The sequence below is a fragment of the Hyperolius riggenbachi genome, chromosome 1 (genome assembly GCF_040937935.1).
Source record: "Hyperolius riggenbachi isolate aHypRig1 chromosome 1, aHypRig1.pri, whole genome shotgun sequence".
NCBI lineage: Eukaryota > Metazoa > Chordata > Amphibia > Anura > Hyperoliidae > Hyperolius > Hyperolius riggenbachi.
In genome coordinates this window covers 591192560-591212387 of record NC_090646.1, presented here as the reverse complement: position 1 = coordinate 591212387, position 19828 = coordinate 591192560, and the positions used below count along the sequence as shown (strand labels likewise).

Sequence of the window (19828 nt, the reverse complement as noted above, 5' to 3'; positions counted from 1 at the left end):
TCAATATTTTGTGTGCCCACCATTATTTTCCAGCATTGGCTTAAAGTGTACCAGAGACCAAATAATAATAAGTTTTATACATACCTGGGGCTTCCTCCAGCCCCATGCGCATGGATCGCAGCTGCCGGAGAGATACGCAGAAGGCGCACTTCTCTTGCACAGACCCGCCGCGACTGGCAGAACTAACGGGACCTGACACCGGAGCTGCAGGCAGCGGAGGATGGCGGCGTGGGAGTAATCCGAGCGGATGGGGCTGGAGGAAGCCCCAGGTATGTATAAAACTTTTTTTTTTAATTTGGTCTCTGTTTTCCTTTTACTCTCTTGGGCATGGAATTCTGTAGAGCTTCATAGGTTACCTCTGGAATGCTCTTTCACTCCTCGTTACCTCTGGAATGCTCTTTCACTCCTCTATGATGAAGCTGGTTGTTGTTAGAGACCTTGTGATCCTCTCCCTCCGGTTTGAGGATGCCCATTGAAGCTCAGTAGGGTTTAGGTTTGTAGACCTGCTTGGCTAGTCCAGCATCTTTGCCCTGAGTTCCTTTAGCAAGGCAATGGTCTTCTTGGAGTGGTCTTCATGATCAGGAGAAATAAGCTGCTTGTGCTCAGCTTTTTTCCTCCATACACAAGCACTTTGTTCTGCTGGGCATGCGTGTATCTTAATTGTGCATGCCCAGTTGGGATACACTCATCCACGTCTGGTAGCATGGCCTGAAGAGACTTCAGTTTAGGGCTACTTTAACGCACATTAAAGAAATTTCCATTGAAACAGTTGGCGTGGCATACAATTTACTATTGGCATCATTTATATCACAGTACAATTAATGATTTATTTTATTTTTTTAGCACTAAAGAGGACCAGTTTCCTGTCGGAATCCAGCCACCTGCAGGAGAACTTCTGTTACCAGTAACTATGTCTGAAGCAGACTTTAAGAAAGAGCAAGGTGAGCATCATCAGGGCTTCTGTTTCCTATACTTTCAAAATGTAATACCTACTTTTTCATTGTCACCACCTCCAATTGAATGTTGCTGTGGCAGGTCTAGAAATTTAGACCATGGATTAAGTTGGTGGCACTGGCATAGCTCTTATGTTAAGATTATAAAAAATGGCACATACGGAAAGCTAAAGAAAGAAGGCGATTATCCTTAAGGTGCTAATGTTTTTTCCGTTATGTATGTAGCATTTTGTGTATGTAGGCACACTAAAATGAAATTATTCGACCCCTCTGGTGCATGTCTACACCCAAGTCCAATATACTGGCATCTACTTTATCCTAGAGTTCTCTACGTCCTTTAACATCTGACAGGACTTCCCCTATGTGAGTAGGCTTGAGTGACTGGACATACCAGTGTCCCGGGTAGGCTCCCATTATCAGCATTTTAGTATGATTGCTCTTACCGAGTAGTTACTTCATGTCTTAAAATTGAAATTAGCCAGCCTACGGGAGAGGGGAATTAACTTTCCCATGCCGCCACTGTTAGACTATGTCCTCCATTCACGTTCTATGTCACTCCTCTGTTCCTCCTTCAACCCGGGGACGCGAATGGAGCGCATGGTCTAACAGCAGCGGCATGGGTAAGTTAACCCATCCCCCTCTCCCGAGGGCAACGCTGGCTAATTTAACTTACTATGTAGAATAGCTATAAGTACAAAGCTACTCTAGATGCGCAACCCTACATTTTAGATGCTGGTATTAAAGCAGTATGTGCATTTCCTACTAATCTAAAATACTTTATACAGCTGAGCTGTTACATAAAAGCACCACCCTTATAAATTTGCTTTAGGGCTGTGGCATGACATATATCTTTAGCAATATACAATAAGAAGTTGTATCTTCTGGTGCACATTACTCCCGACCACAGGTTTGCAATATTTATAACGCCGATGATGAGCCTTGCCCTTTAACCCTTATAATGCATCCTACAGACACTATACCTTGATATATGGTGTTTACCTATACGCCCCCATACCTGGGCAATTTGGAGAACTTCATCAGGCGGTGTGATTTAACCTGCAGCTTTATACTATCTGGACATCTCTTTCCAGGGCACTTTAGAGAAGGTTTGCGTAAGGGGATCACATCTCCTGGACTATATCTCCATCTGTGCACCTCTATTGATGGTTCTCCGATGAAAGTATCGATATTGAATTAAAATCCTAAGTGGGTGGTGCCCTAGTGTGCAGTGGCAGCACCACTTTGTATCTACATCAGCCTTCTCCTGCTACAGATGTTGGATCTCAATCCAAGGATCCAACATCTGTAGCTTATCCTTTGAATGATAACTGATCTATGTTATCTTGAAGTTAATTCTGTCTAATGGCAGCTGTTTATCTCGATACAGGCGAGACTGGTGATGCTGTTGCCATATATCTCTCTCTCTTTTTAAATTTTAATAGTTCTTGTATTGTGATTAATAAAAGGTATTTAATTGATGTTTTTGATAACCTTTTTGGCCCTTGTTGGTTCATTTTGGTCCTTTTTATAGAGAGGTACACTTGGACACCATTTACACTTACACCAGATGAGAATTGTTACATTTTCCCTGCTTTAGTCTTAAATTAGTCTAAATTACAGTGTTCAGGCCTAAGGCCTTTTTCTTAGTGGAGAAATATTTTTGAACAAAATAATCATGGGGACCTGTCAGTTTTCAATTTTTCACATGAATATGAATGATGGACAGCATGGTAAGTACCTCCAATCAACCGGCTGAAGCACTAAAAAGCAGCTATTCAAATAAAGTTACAGCAGTTAAGAGATAAAGGGTAGAGAGCCCACTTACCCTGGAGTCCTGAAACTAGGAATAGGTGGCTGTGAATGATTCCTATAACCACTGGGCCTCCCTTGTATCACAGTTCCAATCTGCTTCATCGGATTTTCCAAGCTGGTGGTGCTGTGATCACAGCATGCATCAGTGCACTGCCTCCTGGGCCAGAACTACACCCTTAGCCAGTTGTGCACAAAACTGGCCCACGGCAGAATTGCAGAATTATTAATCTATGTCTCATTCATCTTCCTGGCTGCTTGTACGCAATATTAACTTACCACCATAATCCAAGTAAACCATGCTATCCATCCCAGTGTGTGCTACAAGAGCTTCTTCAGAGGCTGGCCCCGAGTAGCTGTATTGCCCATGTGACAGTGCCCCACGGCTTCTTAAAATTAAGCTGATAGAACTGGGTTTTCTCATTAAGATGTGGTACTTGTTATTCTCTAAGGAATTCTGTGTCATATGGGCTGCGCTATTTGTTATTGATGCTTTGTTGTCCTCTTTCTTGCTTTTTTGAACTTTTTGCTGGCTTAAGCCTTCCTTGCTGCTTAACCACTGCTCTGCAAGCCAAGGTGAGTGTGCTTCCTGTCCTCCATCATCACGTGTTAGTGGTAAAACTGATTGCAGGGTCGTTTTCATTGTGGTCATCTGTATGTGCATTCCTTAACCACTTTACCCCCGCGCGTACGTATTTCTCCGCCCCTTTTTCCATCCTTTAAAAACCAGGGACGGAGAAACACGTACTTTCCGCGTTCCCGACGCTGTCCGCGCTCCCGCTCGTAAACACGCCGCCCGCCGCTAGTAAAACCGCCGCCGCCCGCTCGCCCGGAGATCAATGAACGGGAAAATCCATTCCCGTTCGTTGATCTAAGCCCCACAATGACCCGCTGCTCTCCTATGGGCAGCGCGATCATTGTGAGAAGAAACTCACGTGTCCAGCCTCCTTATTCTTCCTCCAAGCTTCCGGAAGGAGGCTTGGAGGTCGCAATAAAGCAAAAAGTTACTGTGGCCATCTTGTGGCCAAATAGTAAACTACACCCTACACATTTTTCACATACAAATAAATGACTTTTACACACAAAATTAACTCATTACCTCCCACACTCCCCATTTTTTTTTTTTTTTGTAATTAAAAAAAAAAATCAAAAATTTACAATAAAAAAAAATACATAATTAGTTACCTTAGGGACTGAACTTTTTAAATATTTAAGTCAAGAGGGTATAACACTGTTACTTTATAAACTATGGGCTTGTAATTAGGGATGGACGCAAAACTGAAAAAAATGCACCTTTATTTCCAAATGAAATATTGGCGCCAAACATTGTGATAGGGACATAATTTAAACGGTTTTATAACCGGGACAAAAGGGCACATAAATTTCATGGGTTTTAATTACAGTAGCATGCATTATTTAAAAACTATAATGGCCGAAAACTGAAAAATAATTTTTTTTTCCCCACATTTTTCCTATTTTCCCATTAAATCACATTTAGAAAAAAATAATTCTTGGCATAATGTCCCACCTAAAGAAAGCCTAATTGGTGGCGAAAAAAACAAGATATAGTTCATTTCATTGCGATAAGTAATAATAAAGTTATAGACGAATGAATGGAAGGAGCGCTGAAAGGTGAAAATTGCTCTGGTGGTCAGGGGGTAAAACCCCTCAGTGGTGAAGTGGTTAATGCCTGAATTTACATTTCTGAAGTCTGGACCTGCTTTCATTTTTGTTATTTTAGCTAAAGGATGTACTTTTACTATTACATTTGTTGTGTTAGTTGTATGCATTAATGAGTAAAAAAAACTGAATCTGTGGTCTATCTATTTACTGCATGGTTACTTGTTCCCTTGTATGCAGTGGTTACACTGTCCACACATGCACAGAGCTAGCTTTATATGGGAAGGAGAGTTCAGCACATTTATGGGTGTGTTTGGGCCATCATAGTAGACTGAATATCATTTACACATTTAAAATTAAATTTTCACGCCCTTCAGAACATCCTCTAATTTTATGAAAGATAGAGATAAGTGAGGTGCTAATTTTCCAGTTGCATGCAAACTGTGTTGGAAGTTGCATGCACGCCCGAATTGAGCCAATCTCAAAGCAGGTTCTTCACTCTCTCATAGTTATGAGCAAGCAGCAAGATCAGGCAAGCTGAGATAGATATCTGCTCACCTTTTGGGCATCCAGTCTTTAGATATCTTAGATTCCTAGTTTATATCGCAGATATAAATGCGAATGACTCATTTCACCTGCAGAAGTGTTCTCCTTGCTTGGTCCTGCTAGGTCAGAGTTCCCCAACCCTGTCCTCAAGGCCCACCAACAGTACATGTTTTGTAGGAAACCACAAACATTCACATGTGAGGTAATTAGTGTCTCACCAGAGCTAAACTACCTCTGTGGATTTCTACTAAACATGCACTGTTGGTGGGCCTTGAGGACAGGGTTGGGGAACATAGTGCTAGGGCTTTTCTTCTGCTAGGATAGACCAACAAGTCCTGCATATTTCAGACAGCAGAGGGTGCACAGAAAAGGCTTGAGCATACATTCATTTACATCCTCTAGATTGTAAGCCTTTGGGCAGGGTCCTCCTCCTTTTGTGTCCTACTTGATCATGCACCTCCATTACTGTGAACCCATGCTATGCATTTGAGTGAACCTAGCTTGCCTAATCTCCATGCTCCATCCAGTGACTGACTAAGCATTATCTTGTACTCATACTGTACTGCGTGATCTGGTTTTCTTGTATTCCTGTATTGTCATATTGCTGTATGTCACCCCTAAATATTGTCTGTAACCTAAACTAATGTCCAGCGCTGCGTAATATGTTGGTGCTTTATAAATACAATAAATAAATAGAGTAACCAAGCAGGTCGGGGTAACCCAAATCACTAGGAATGTATAGGGGGATACAAAAGACTAAAAAGCCCCTTCTACTGATAAGCAATGCTTGGTGAAATTTGCCTTATAAAACAGAAGGAAATTTGCAATAATTCAGCTATAAGTGAACATTTGTGATTACCCACAATGGCCTCAATTCACTAAGCTTATCTCCTGTCTTTAATAACTCTTCTGAGCTGTTTTACAGTTATCACAAGTATATCACCATGGTGATAACTGTAAAACAGCTCAGAAGAGTTATTAAAGACAGGAGTTAAGCTTAGTGAATTGAGGCCATTGTGCACCACTACTGAATATGCAAATTATCTCTTTTCACCCCTGTAAGCCAGACAAGCATCTAGAACCACACCAACGGTTCTGGATGCTTGACTGGCTTACAGGGGCGAAAAGAGAGAATTTGCTAGTGGTGCATTGTGGGTAACCACACATGTCCACTTATAGCTGAATTATTGCAAATTTCCTTCTGTTTTAAGAAGGCAAATTTCACCATGGATTCCTTTCACTCCTTACACCCTCTGCTCACCCAAAGTCTTTAATTCACTAAGAATTACTGCATTTGTAATGCAGAAAACAGCTGATTTTACAGAACATCTTGCCAAACTGCACTTCACTAAAGCTGTTACCGCATGCAAATGTAAAATTACCGACTGGTGAAGGAAATTACCAACTTGTGAGTTAAATACGTCAATAAATGTCTATTCACAAAGATTAAAGCATTCAGTAAAACAAGTACCTTAAACTGTTGGTATTTTAAAGGACAACTGAAGTGAGATTGATATGGAGGCTGCCATATTTATATCCTTTTAAAGGGAACCTAAACTGAGAAGGATATGGATTTTTCCTTTTAAAATAATACCAGTTGCCCGACTCTCCTGCTGATCCTGTGTCTCTAATACTTTAGCCACAGCCCCTCAACAAGCATGCAGATTAGGTGCTCTGACTGAAGTCAGACTGGATTCGCTGCATGCTTGTTTCAGGTCTGTGATTCAGCCACAACTGCAATCAAAGAGATCAGCAGAACAACCAGGCAACTGGTATTATTTAAAAGGAAACATCCATATCCCTCTCAGTTTAGGTTCCCTTTAAGCAATAGCAGTTGCCTCACTTTTTCTGCTGATTCTCTGCCTCTAATACTTTTAGCCATAGACCCTGAACTAGCATTTGCAGATCAGGTGTTTCTGACATTTGTCAGATCTGAAAGACGAATAGATCAGCAGGGCTGCCCGGCAACTGGTATTGTTTAAAAGGAAATACATATGGCAATCTCCATAGTCTTCTTACTTCAGTTGTCCTATAAGACAAGCCTGGTCCTGTCGGTAACTAGCAATCAGCATACGGAACAGTTGACAGACTAAAAGAGAAAGCAAATTGGAAGAGTCACCTGGTCCTGCTACTCGCCCCATTTGATCCGTTGAACTTCCAGGGGGAGCATCAGAAAAAGAAAAAGTATAAGCAGGAGAAGAAAACATTCAAAGAGGCTTTTCTGTATCCCTTTAGACGTACAGATCTATATACTGATACACAAAAGAGGGCCCTCTAATGGCATGCATGCACATCTAAAGGGATGCAGGAACGGCTCATGCAGACCACTTGTAGGAGAAGAATCGCAGCTTTCTGCAGAGACCTACTCCAAAGCTGGTGAGAATTCTACATTACCGAGCAGGTCTTACTGAATTGGAGCAACATTTTTCTGTTTGTTATGAAACTATTTCCACATGTGTGGAAATCTTTGTGAACCGGGTATATTCCTGCGTATAAGACTACTTTTTAACCCTTGAAAATCATTTGCAAAGTCGGGGTCGTCTTATACGCCGGGTGTCATGGATGCCGGGTGATACACCCTATCCTGTTACTGACACTCAGATCTCGCTGCTGAGGACTGTAGTGAAACGGCGCAGGTGCACATGTGTGAGATCTGAGAGGCAGAGAAGGAGTTAAATAGGATACAAGGGTGGTCAAGAAGGGTAAAAGAGGCGTGTTTGATGGGTACATATTCTTCCATACCGCTCTGATAAACAGGAAGACGAGGAGAGCTGACCAATCCAACCAGTCAATCGCCTATATACTGTTATATACTGAGTAAGACATACAGTACAGCACCAATATCTGTTCATACATGGCACCAGTATATGTTTTTTTTTTTTTATTATTTGGTGTGGGTTGGAAGAGGGGTAGTCTTATATGGTGAGTATATCCCAAACTCTATATTTTAACTGGAAAAGTTGGGGTGGGGGGGGGGTGGTGTCAGTGGGGATCGTCTTATATACCCAGTTGTCTTATACGCCGGAATATATGGTGAGTCTAAATTGCCAACCTACTTTTTTACCGATCAGCCCTTAGTGAATTGAAGGGCATGACTCGGCTTGTTTAGCTTTCAGGCAGTGGGAAATACTATCCCCAGGTCTGAAGAGGGAGAGGTCAGGGATCGTTCTGGTGAGGTATGGATATTTTTTAGGGACACCGGCCAGTTACCCGGACACTGAAGCGAAAAAAAAAATATGATATGATTTGTGTGTAGTAAAGCTAAGAAATAAAACATTAGGAGCAGGGACATAAGTCTAATATTGTTTCCAGTACAGGAAGCGTTAAGCTCCAGTTGTTATCTATGCAAAAGAGCCATTGAGCTCCACGACTTTAAAAGTCGCAGAGAGCTCTGTCTTCTGAAGCTTGTTATCTCAACTGTCAGTCACTGTATTTTCTTTTTCTTTGCAGAGGACAGGTCAATAGTTCACTGGCCTGCTCTGTAAAATCATTTAGAATACTGAATGTGTAAACTGCAAATATTAGAGAATGATGCAATGTTATAAAAAAACACTACATAACTGAAAATAAAAATATGAGAATATTTTCTTTGCTCCTAATGTTCTAGTAAATATCCGTACTACACAACCAATTCATTATATCGTAATAATTTTTTTTCGCTTCAGTGTCTCTTTAAATGCCTTTAATAGTTTGTTTCCATCGTTGCCATGTGCAAAACCTCTCAGAAAAAGTTTTAGAACTATTTCTTAGACGTAAGAAATGACTTCTCTTTTGTTCCTTTTTGACCAAGACAGTGTTTTACATGCCTTTTTGGAAGGACATCTCTTGAAAATTAGAGCCAAGGTGTTCACTTTGTCTTATTAAGATTTATGGATCTATCTCTTAAGTCCGCAGCCAGCAAAATGCTAATTCCTAAACTAGTCGGACATTTATTATTTCTTGCCCCTTTAACCATCTCCAGCAATCATATTTGATCCCCCTTAATTAGATTGGTGGGGGTGGGGGGTTGTTTTTTGTTTTGTTTTTTTCTGCTTGTTTTTTTTTTCTTTTATTTTTATTCCTTCGGGTCCTTTTCCACCTCAGCAATCGAGACAATACATTTGCTTACCATGCTGCTCTCCTAAGTGTTCTTTTGCATGTAAATTAATCTTAATTCAGTTTACACTGTCATGCTGAGTGGTACAAATTGCCTATAACAATAAAACAGCACGAGTTAAAATGGGAGGGGGCTGGGCAGGCGGGATGGAGTGTGTGCCTGGCCTGATAGGATGTTACTTTTCTTTATGCCAATACATTAGCTGGCAATAATGAATCTCCTCTTCTGAACAGCATGGTATAGTTGATTTTTTTTAATTTTCCTTCAATGGAGCAGTACCTTGCCTTTTATTAAGGAAGTTAGACAAAGCATTAATGACTGGAGTGTTAAGGTTAAATATGAAGCCATGCATCCACTTGTATGAATGCGATCCATCTTTCCATTTCCCGGGGCCCAACAAAAAAAAAGTCCCTGCTTTGTATGAAATTTCCTTTAATTAAAGGCTGCAAGAAACAGGCTTTTAACATAAACATAGCTGCATTCATTTATAGAGCATTTGCTCTTCAATGTATCTTAATGGAGAAGGTTTAAATCCTAAATGAGTGTACACATCTCTCAGCACTGTTAGGTCAAACTGTGCTCTCTGCTTAAAAGCTTGTATACTGTCTGCAGTCTCCTTTCTTTTTCTTCCTCCCCCACTTGAAACTGCTGTCTAATAGTGTGGTTAAACAGGCTAACCATCATGTAATGTTCCATAGTATCATATCATTACTGTGTGCAGTGCTGGCTGCTAACTCTTCAGTTACCTTTACCTTTCTGTGCACCAGGAATAGTCTGGAGGCCACACACCGTGCAAATGGGATTATTTGATTGCAAGAAGATTTAAGTGGGATAATACAATACAATAACATTTCTATAGCGCTTTTCTCCCATAGGACTCAAATTATATAGATAGTCCCCGATTTATGAATGCCCAATTTACGAACGGCCCGCCGATACGAATGGCTCGAAAATGGGAACTAGAAAAAAAAATTCCATAAAGGCCGGGTGGTAATTTTTGAGAAAATATTTTTTTTGCTGCAATACACTACATTATACAGCAAGTTGTGATGGCACAAACTGTTTGCCAGCAAACCGTTCACCATCTAGCTACTTTCGGGTGGGTGAGACATGCGCACATTTCACTAACTACTCTTAGTTACATGCATGCAGACACATATGAGATAATTGTGCGTAGTGAATGTTGTTCCAACACCCACATTTAAAAACAAAAAAATATATTATTGTTTTACAATGCCTTTTTTCAGTACATTACTCCAAATGGTTCATGTAATAACTGTTTTTTTTTTTTAAAGGAAAACATTTTTCTAATCTGATTAAGATGCACATTTTAATTACTTTACAGGTGATAATTATTGGGCCTAGATGTTGGTAGGGATGTTGGTGGTGGTGGCCATGGAAAACTGGTACGAAAGGATGAGCTCGAAAAGTAGGAGGGGCAAGAACAAGATGAGAGATGGCCGCATCTTAGTTCAGTCTTGGTAGTGGAATAAATTCAGGAGACCAACATGTAACTTCTCCCCAGGCGCCCACAAAAATTGACCTGTAAATGGAAAAAAACAAGTTGCGGTGTTTTCTTGACCAAGGGTCTGACCATTACAGTCAGCTCCTCAAATGGTGCTAAAACGGCAAACATTTTGATTCTTAACCCACCTCATGGATTAAATATTCTAATGCCACTGACTGTCTAATCACCACAATCTCCCTCTTGAACTTTGCCTACCCTCTGCATACACAGCCACTGCACCGTATTGAGTGTAGCATTCCAGTGTGTAGGGACATCACAAATTATAACAGAAGTTGTTTTTCTTTCTACTTGATTCAAAACAAAATTAAAGTTAGTGGGAAGCCAAAAAAAAAAAAAAACAGATACTTAACTAAGGAGAGGTCTGGGTCCTATAGAGCCTTCCTGGTCCTCTCACGGTCCTCGCATTCCAGTGCTGGCTCCTCTGTTTGAATTCCCTGCTGCGGGAGGCTTCGGAAGCCCGAGTTTTCTCGAAGACGGGCGGCTCTATACTGAACGTGAGTGAATAACTGCAGCAGCGCAGGCATAGTATGGAGCCATCCGTCTTCGGGAGCACTCTGGCTTCCGAAGCCCCCTGCAGCGGGAGAGCTGTATTCGACCCATCAGTCAGATACTGCTATTGGGAGCCAGAGCTGGAACGCAGGGACCATGAAAAGGAGCGGAATGGCTCTATAGGACCCAGAGCCTTCCCTCTCCTTAGGTAAGTATCTGTTTATTTATTTTTTGGCTTCCCATGTACTTTAATCAGCAAACGTCTTGACTTGTGTTCCATTGACAAAGGCTTATAATGTATATTACCACTCTGATGATTCCCCCATTCTTCAGTAATTATAGTGCATCCTGCTTAGCATTCCATGTGATGAAAATATTTTCAGTATTATCCCTTACTCTATAATTTGTATGGCATTTATTCAGAAATATATATACACACTTATGGCTGCACATTTCATTTATACTGTGCATTTAATATAGAACGCCAAAAAGAATTTTATGGTTGTCTATGTGCATTAATGGAACATCTCCTTACTTTTATGCAGAAAATAAAAAATATCTCAGTTTGAGATTTCCTGGAGTAGTAAATTCTGCATGTTAATATATTATTTTGTAAGTGCTACATTGATCTGAAAACTGATAGAAGATGGAAAATTCTGCTTCCTGTGCTCTGCACAAATGAATTATCCGCCAGTACATAATTTTTTAAAATTCCAAGTAGATTGAATTCCAAGTAGGTTTTTTTTAAGCTAAATTAAAATTAAATTAAGGAATTTTACCAGCAGACAGTATACATACTTAAAATATGCATTTGTAGTAACATTGTTTATTTCAGGGCTGTGGAGTCGGTATAAAAATCATCCGACTCCTCAGTTTATGAAACCACCAACTGCGACTCGGTACCCAAAATTGCTCCGACTCCCAACTCCTCGACTCCGACTCCTTAGTCTAATTTTTACCAGTGCAGTGGATTAGGTACAAAAATCATCCGACTCCCGACTCAGACTCCTCAGTTTATGAAACCACCGACTCCAACTCTGACTCCAGGTACCCAAAATTGCTCCGACTCCACAGCCCTGGTTTATTTCCTTGGATATACTGCTCTTACACTAGGACAGGGAACATTCACACTGCATGATTAATACTTATTACATTACACAGAGTTTTCAGTTTGAAGGAAAATTCTATGACGTTTCAATGAACTCAATATTGAATGTGAATAACGTTTGCAATTTATGCTTTTTTTATTTATTTATTTTTTTGTCCTTTAAGAATCTCCAGCTGCAGTCCCTCAGGCCCTCTCAAAAGCCACGTGTCATGGCTGGGTTATGTTAGTAAATTAGGCAAACACTATAAGGCTTGGGGGAAGCATAGCCTGTCCAAGCTTGGGTGAAGACCAGTACCTCAGGAAGCAATGGTTAGTTTGAAAGTCATTTTGAAATAGGAAAACATCCTATCTGATGTAAAGCTGGTGAGTGTATAACTACACAATTTTATGGATTTATCGAGATAAATTAGTACTGAGCACCTCTTATAAAACTGTAGTGTTACTAACCAGATAATACTGTTATGCTGGGGATACACGGTACGTTTCTGTAGCGTGTATCGACTCGCACGATAGATTGTGGCGTGTCACCACTCGTCCCCGCGGCCGCCCAGATCGATTCCCGCTCGTCCCCGCGGGCACTTCTTATCTTTTCCTCGTTTTTCCCTATTGTCCCGCCCGTGGTATTGAGCGGGGAATCAATCCGGCGGGGTATTGGACACGTCGGAAATTATCTGCTGAGCCATCAGCGGCTCGATACACGGTACAGAAACGTACCATGTATTCCCAGCATTAGTGTTCATTAACAGGGCAAGAGTCAGTCACTAGGCTACCCAAGGGCCAGAATAGGTAAAATGGGAGACACATAGACCACAATGTTAATTGCGGGTGTGGTGGCACCCAGGGGGTAATTTGGAAGGGGGTTGTTAGGGTTAGGCATCATAGAAGGCAGCCTCATGTGAGAATAGGGTTAGGTTCAGTGATGGTAAGATATTGGTAAAAATGACCAATATTTTGCTATCTGAATTACTACTGCTCAGTAGTAGCATATTGGTAATTTTACTGATCGCCTACTGGCGACTGCCTCCTTATTTTATAGTCTTTGCTCCAAGGTGGTGGTAAAGTATACATACTGTATGTGTGTGTACTTCTTTTCTCTCCCTGTGTGTATCCTGGTGTTTCCTGACTTGTCTGTCTACCACTTTACCTCTGAGAGCTTTTAACAGAGCCTTTCCATCCAATGTTTGTTTGCTTTTGGTTGAATTAGCAAACACTGGAATGCTCCAGGAATGGAATTTTATGCTAAACTATTTAAAATGAATACAAGTGTTCACAGGTGGAAGACAATCTGTGTTTAGTGGAGAACATTACTTAATACCTATGACTGAATTTGCAAGTGTTTTTTGGGGGCGGGGTGTTGGAAACTGATCTTCTATCAACCTCACAGGGCAGCACGGTGGCTTAGTGGTTAGCGCTCTCCCCTTGCAGGACTGGGTCCCTGGTTCGAGTCCCAGCCAAGGCACTATCTGCACAGAGTTTGTATGTTCTCCCCGTCTCTGCGTGGGTTTCCTCTGGACACTCAGGTTTCCTTCCATATCCAAGTTAATTGGCTTCCCCCTTAATTGGCCCTAGACTATGATACATACACTACACAATACATACATAGACACATAACCATGCTAGGGATTAGATTGTGAGCCCCTCTGAGGGACAGTTAAGTGACCAATAAAATATACTCTGTACAGGGATGCAAAAGATGTTGGCATATATAATTAATTATAAATCTATACATATCCGAATCAGAATCAATTTTATTTCGCCAAGTAAGTTTGCACCTACAAGTAATTTGTCTTGGCAGTTGCTTAACAAACACAAACAAAAACAATACAAGGGCAGACAGTGTGTATATTACAAGTCAAGGACATTATAAGTAAAGTGGCAGTAAGCAGTGTGAGAATTGTTCATTTACAGTTCTGTGCTGATTACTATCAAGTCCTAGCAGCTCTAACGTGGTTCAGCATTAAGTATGGCTACCGCTTGAGGAAAAAAGCTGTTCCTGTGTCTGGAGGTTTTGGTAGCGATTGACCGGAATCTTACTCCTGAAGGCATGCGCTGGAAGATGGAGTGAGCTGGGTGAGGGGTCAGAGGCAATTTTGGTTGCTCTTTTTCTGCACCTGCTAGCGTAAAGATCCTGCAGGGAAGGTAAGCTACAGCCAATTATCCTTTCCGCTGTTCGGATTATGCGCTGCAGCCTCCCCTTTTCTAATGCTGAGCAGGAGCTGAACCATACAGTCGTAGATGATGTTATGGTGGATTCAATAATTGCAGTGTAGAACTGCACCATTAAATTTTGAGGTAGGCCAAACTTTTTCAGCTGCCGTAGACATGCACACATATATATAAGCACATATATACACGCACACATATATATAAGCACAAGTGCTGGAATTAAAGTGTATCAGAAGTGATCACAAAATTCTGATAAAATGGAGGTGTTCTTCCACACCTGAGGAAGGGCTACGCCTGAAACATGTCATGTGCTCTTCATATTATGTAACTGTATGGTTGTAATACAGCTTACTTAAAGAAGCAACTTTGTGTGCCATCTCCATTTTGTGAACAGTTTGAGAGTATAGCAGGAGTGGTGTACCTACAGGAGTCTGGCACCGGCTTCCAGGCCTGTTTAGGTGGATGCTGCAGTGTGTTCCTTATACAATTGTATCTGAAGTGACGTGACATGATGAGTTAAACGTAGTTACATGTAGTACTAGTCCTCCTACGAAATGGTCTAAAGTCCCTTTCGGATTTCCTGTTCAGCAAGTGTAAAAACATTGTTGTTGTGTATGCAAATAAGCTTGTCAAACTAACTAATCAAATTCACCTGATGTCCTGAACAGTAAATGGAAGCCAAAACAGTAATAGAAATTTCAAATGCTCATTACTCCTTTTTTGTTTTGTTTTCAGAATAGAGCAGATTTTATTTGAGACTATCATGGCTGCTGTTTAGAATTCTTAAAAATTGAGTCCTTAAACTGAAAATAAAAATAAGAAATTGTTTTGTTACTGATGTTCTATTCAACAGTAGTACAACAAATACAATTAGCAATGTAATACTTTTTTTTCAGTTCAGATTTGCTTTAACAAGTTGATATAATGTATTATATAATACTAAAAAAATGTTTTGCTACTTTTTATTACTCATACAGTTGACATATTTGCTTTTGTGCATACGTAATATTGTCTGTCTACTAATTACAAGTTTCCAAAGTGTAGTTTATCTTGCCCTGAAAGCTGGCATTGCATTTTATTATTTTTCTATTACACCTGCTTTTTATTAAAGGGACTCCGAGCAGTGCAGAAACTATGGAAAGATGGATATCATTTTAAAGCTCTCTTTCTCCTCTTTCCAATGATATGTAAACCACCACCCTACGCCTTTTAGTTTTCGCTATTTTCGGGATTGAAATTGCAGCGGCCGCGATTTCAATCGCGAAAATAAAGAAAACTAAAAGGCGTAAGGCAATGATTTAGGTGTCGCCAGAAAGAGGAGAAAGAGAGCTTTAAAATGATATCCATCTTTCCATAGTTACATTGTATTACACAGGCTGACTTTTTCTGCTGAATGGAGCTGCTGACACTGGGGAAAGTGTCGTCCTGTGTAATACAATGTAACTATGGAAAGATGGATATCATTTTAAAGCTCTCTTTCTCCTCTTTCTGGCGACACCTAAATCGTCGCTCTACGCCTTTTAGTTTTCTTTATTTTCGCGATTGAATTTGCGGCCGTGGCAATTTCAATCGCGAAAATAGCGAAAACTAAAAGGCGTATGGCGGCGGTTTATATATCATTGGAAAGAGGAGAAAGAGAGCTTTAAAATGATATGCATCTTTCCATAGTTTCTGCACTGCTCGGAGTCCCTTTAAATATTACAATCTTCAAATGAGCTATTCTAAGCTGTGTTTGTGCCTGAAGCAGAGACAGTTTCTCAGAGAGTGTTTGTTTACATTCCAGTGTTGATACATTTGTGTTTAACAAGTAAAAAAGATACTGTTCTCTCCAGTTTGGATTCGGATTTGAAGCTGAATAGCAGGACAAAGTGCTTTGTTTAACCATTTGAGTGATGTTCTGCTAGAATTTTTTTCTAGGATAGTAGCTTTCAAGCTGTGAGGAGTCTTTTAGAGCAAAGTAGAAATGCTGGCTTTCAGACCACTTTGACACCATATTCATGCCTTGTACAGTGCTCCATTTCCAGACAGCGTTACTTAGTAATTTGCCTTGTGTCTCTTCATATACAGCAAAACTGACCGGTATGAATGAGAGCTCTGCCACCATCACGGTATCTCCACAGAACAGCATTCCACAAACAGTAGTTCACAAGTTCCTATCTGCTGCCAACCTTGGAGTAGTGCCATGTGGTGAGAACAACGTGCACAGGTACACCTTTGTCTGTTATGTTACATGTACTGTGACGTATGACTTAATCCTGTCATGAAAGAAATGTAGCCTTCTCTGAATTTGGGAGTAACAATGCTTTCTGAGTCATTCCAATGGAACAAGTATGGGAATTGTGCTAGGCCCACATCAGTCCCTCACTCCCACCTCCTACACTGACAGGCCCACACAAGGAGCCGCAAGGTACTATATATGCGCAATACTATGCAGATTTTGTATGCAGTTATGGAATATGCCATGCACAGAATACGATGTTGATGTATAACACTGGCAATAAATCTACATGCTTAAGACGGAAGATGCACGCTATCTGTTTCTATATGCATAATGTTCAAGCCTCTTCCTTCCTAATTGTGGAGCGGAGCACACGTCTGGTATAAGCAATTGTCTATAAGCATATGAAAGTATAGCCTGTCAGCTAATATATTGACCACCTTGGGCACACCGTACTCGCACCAAGACTGGAAGCAACGCACCCCTTAAAGGAGAAGTGCCACGCCATCCTGTTCCCTTCTTTATAACACAAGTATGGGAATTGTCAGAAGACCTGATGTAGGGATAGGTGTTCCAGGTAAGTGATGTAGAAGGGATCCTAGCCAGTATATTATAACTTCCCCCCCCCAAAAAAAAAATCAACCCGTTTTACTAAAGTACAATTTCAGTAACTACTCTTGGTACATTAAAGATCATTTGAATGAATTTCCAAGCATTCCATGTGTGAAAATAACTTTCACTGCAGGGAGCAAAATCTTTTTTTTTTTTTAACTATTAATCCAGAACACAGCTTTGTTTTTACTGAGCAAAGTATAGCATCTTTTTAGTACTTTTTTTTTTTTTCACAACAAATTGCATCAACAATGTTTTCTCCAGCAAGGAGGATCTACATGTTTCAGTAGCTGCATTCTTTTTCCAGACACTAGGGGTCAGCACTGCTATAACTTCAGTGTCCTACCCACAAGAATGATAATATTTCCTAGAAATACAGCACAGCCCCTAGTGCAGAGGGCTTTATAATCTCTGATGTCTGTCCTGCTATAAAGATCACATCATTTCATTCTGAAAATACATTGCCAGCACCTATGTCCGACATTCTAGGAAACAAAAAGCCTGCTCTGCTGTCACCAAATATAGTTCTTAAAAAGAAGCGTTCTCAAATGTTCTCTTTCCTTATAAAATAAGGACATATATATTTCTTAAATACACCGAACATAACACAGTTAAGAATAGCTAAACATATTTCTGTGTCTTTGAAGAGTCAAAACAAAACAAACACTACAAATAATTATCATTTGTTAGACTATATAGGGTTTTTTGTTGGCATTTTTTTATTTACTCATTCTGCTTGGCACTAAACTATGTCTTAAAAACCTATGAAATCTTACAAATGCAGTAATTCATTTCTGAACCTGTTGGCTTGCCTAATAAAGCTTTGTGAGCAAAATAAAGTGTTGCTTTTCTGCTATATTAAAGAAGTTTTAAAGTAAACCGGAGGTGAAAATAAACTGAGGAGATAAAAAATTGTATTTATCATCCTACTCCTAAAAATAAGGTTTTCAGATATACCATTGTTTTATTTTATATTTCACCACTGAGGGGTTTTACCCCCTGACCACCAGAGCAATTTTCACCTTTCAGCGCTCCTTCCATTCATTCGTCTATAACTTTATCATTACTTATCACAATTAAACGATCTATATCTTGTTTTTTCCGCCACCAATTAGGCTTTCTTTAGGTGGGACATTAAGCCAAGAATTATTTTATTCTAAATGTGTTTTAATGGGAAAATAGGAAAAATCTGGGGAAAAAATTATTTTTCAGTTTTCGGCCATTATAGTTTTTAAATAATGCATGCTACTGTAATTAAAACCCATGAAATGTATTTGCCCTTTTGTCCCGGTTATAAAACCATTTAAATTATGTCCCTATCACAATGTTTGGCGCCAATATTTTATTTGGAAATAAAGGTGCATTTTTTTCAGTTTTGCGTCTATCCCTAATTACAAGCCCATAGTTTATAAAGTAACAGTGTTGTACCCTCCTGACATAAATATTTAAAAAGTTCAGTCCCTAAGGTAACTATTTATGTATTTTTTTTTATTGTACATTTTTTTAATTTTTTTTTTATTACAAAAAAAAAAAAATTGGGAGTGTGGGAGGTAATGAGTTAATTTTTTGTGTAAAAGTAATTTATTTGTATGTGAAAAATGTGTAGGGTGTAGTTTTACTATTTGGCCACAAGATGGCCACAGTAACTTTTTGCATTAATGCGACCTCCAAGCGTCCTTCCGGAAGCTTGGAGGAAGTACTTGGAGGCTGGGTAAGTTTGTATCGTTTCACAATGATCGCGCTGCCCATCGGAGAGCAGCGGATCATTGCGGGGCTAAGATCAATGAACGGGAATGGATTTTCCCGTTCATTGATCTCCGGGCGAGCGGGCGGCGGCGTGTTTACTAGCGGCGGGCGGCGTGTTTACGAGTGGGAGCGCGGGCAGCGGCGGGAATGCGCAAAGTACGGATTTCTCCGTCCCTGGGGGTTAAAGGATGGAAAAAGGGACGGAGAAATCCGTACGGGCGGGGGTAAAGTGGGTAAACATTTACAAAGTACATTGAATGTTTTGTTGACTGTACTCAGTGGCAGCCTATTAAGTGTCCCTAAATGAAAATACATGTATTGACCTTTTTCTATCTCCCTCTGCTCTCAAAAGTATTCTGCCAGGAAAACGTTCATGGCTGTCATTTTCTTATTAGTGATGTTTACTATATTCCCAACAAGAGAGAAACTGCCACTTCCATGCCTAAAAATTAAGTCTTTAAAATAAAACAAGTAAAACAGCCTGGTTATTAGTATGTTTTGCACTGTACATAAACATGTTTATCTCATCATGTCACATGTCTCCTCGGGTACACTTTAAACATTGCAAATGACTTGCCTGATAACTAGAATAATGTTCACGCTGGTGCTATCTTGCTTTTACTACACAGTATTAAAATTAGGCCTTCCTTATATTTGCAAACATCGTTAGTCCAGCAGGTGGCACGCTACACTATCTTTTCTGTTTGATGAGGGGTGCTAATTTCAAAACAAAGTTTATTTATGATAAAATATGCCGTGCTTTTTAGAGCACATTGAATATCTCTCACTGGGTCTAACTTACTCTAAAGTTAAATGCTAGGGATAGGTATAGATTTGGAAGTGGAATCTGATGGGTGAAGTCCACAAACGTTATTTGGTAATGACACAACCGTTAAAACTGGCCAGAGCTCCCGCAAAATCTTCTTCAGCTCTCAGT

General features: G+C 40.2%; 1 protein-coding gene across 2 annotated transcripts in view; it reads left to right on the top strand.

Moving 5' to 3' along the window:
- The window catches only part of AP3B1 (adaptor related protein complex 3 subunit beta 1), a 348388-nt gene that overhangs the window by 304196 nt on the left and 24364 nt on the right, over positions 1-19828 (top strand). For both annotated transcript variants that reach the window (XM_068249086.1, XM_068249076.1), the window contains exons 25-26: positions 844-941; positions 16383-16521. In XM_068249086.1, the coding sequence (XP_068105187.1) occupies positions 844-941; positions 16383-16521 (237 nt within the window). The remainder of the gene's footprint in view (positions 1-843; positions 942-16382; positions 16522-19828) is intronic.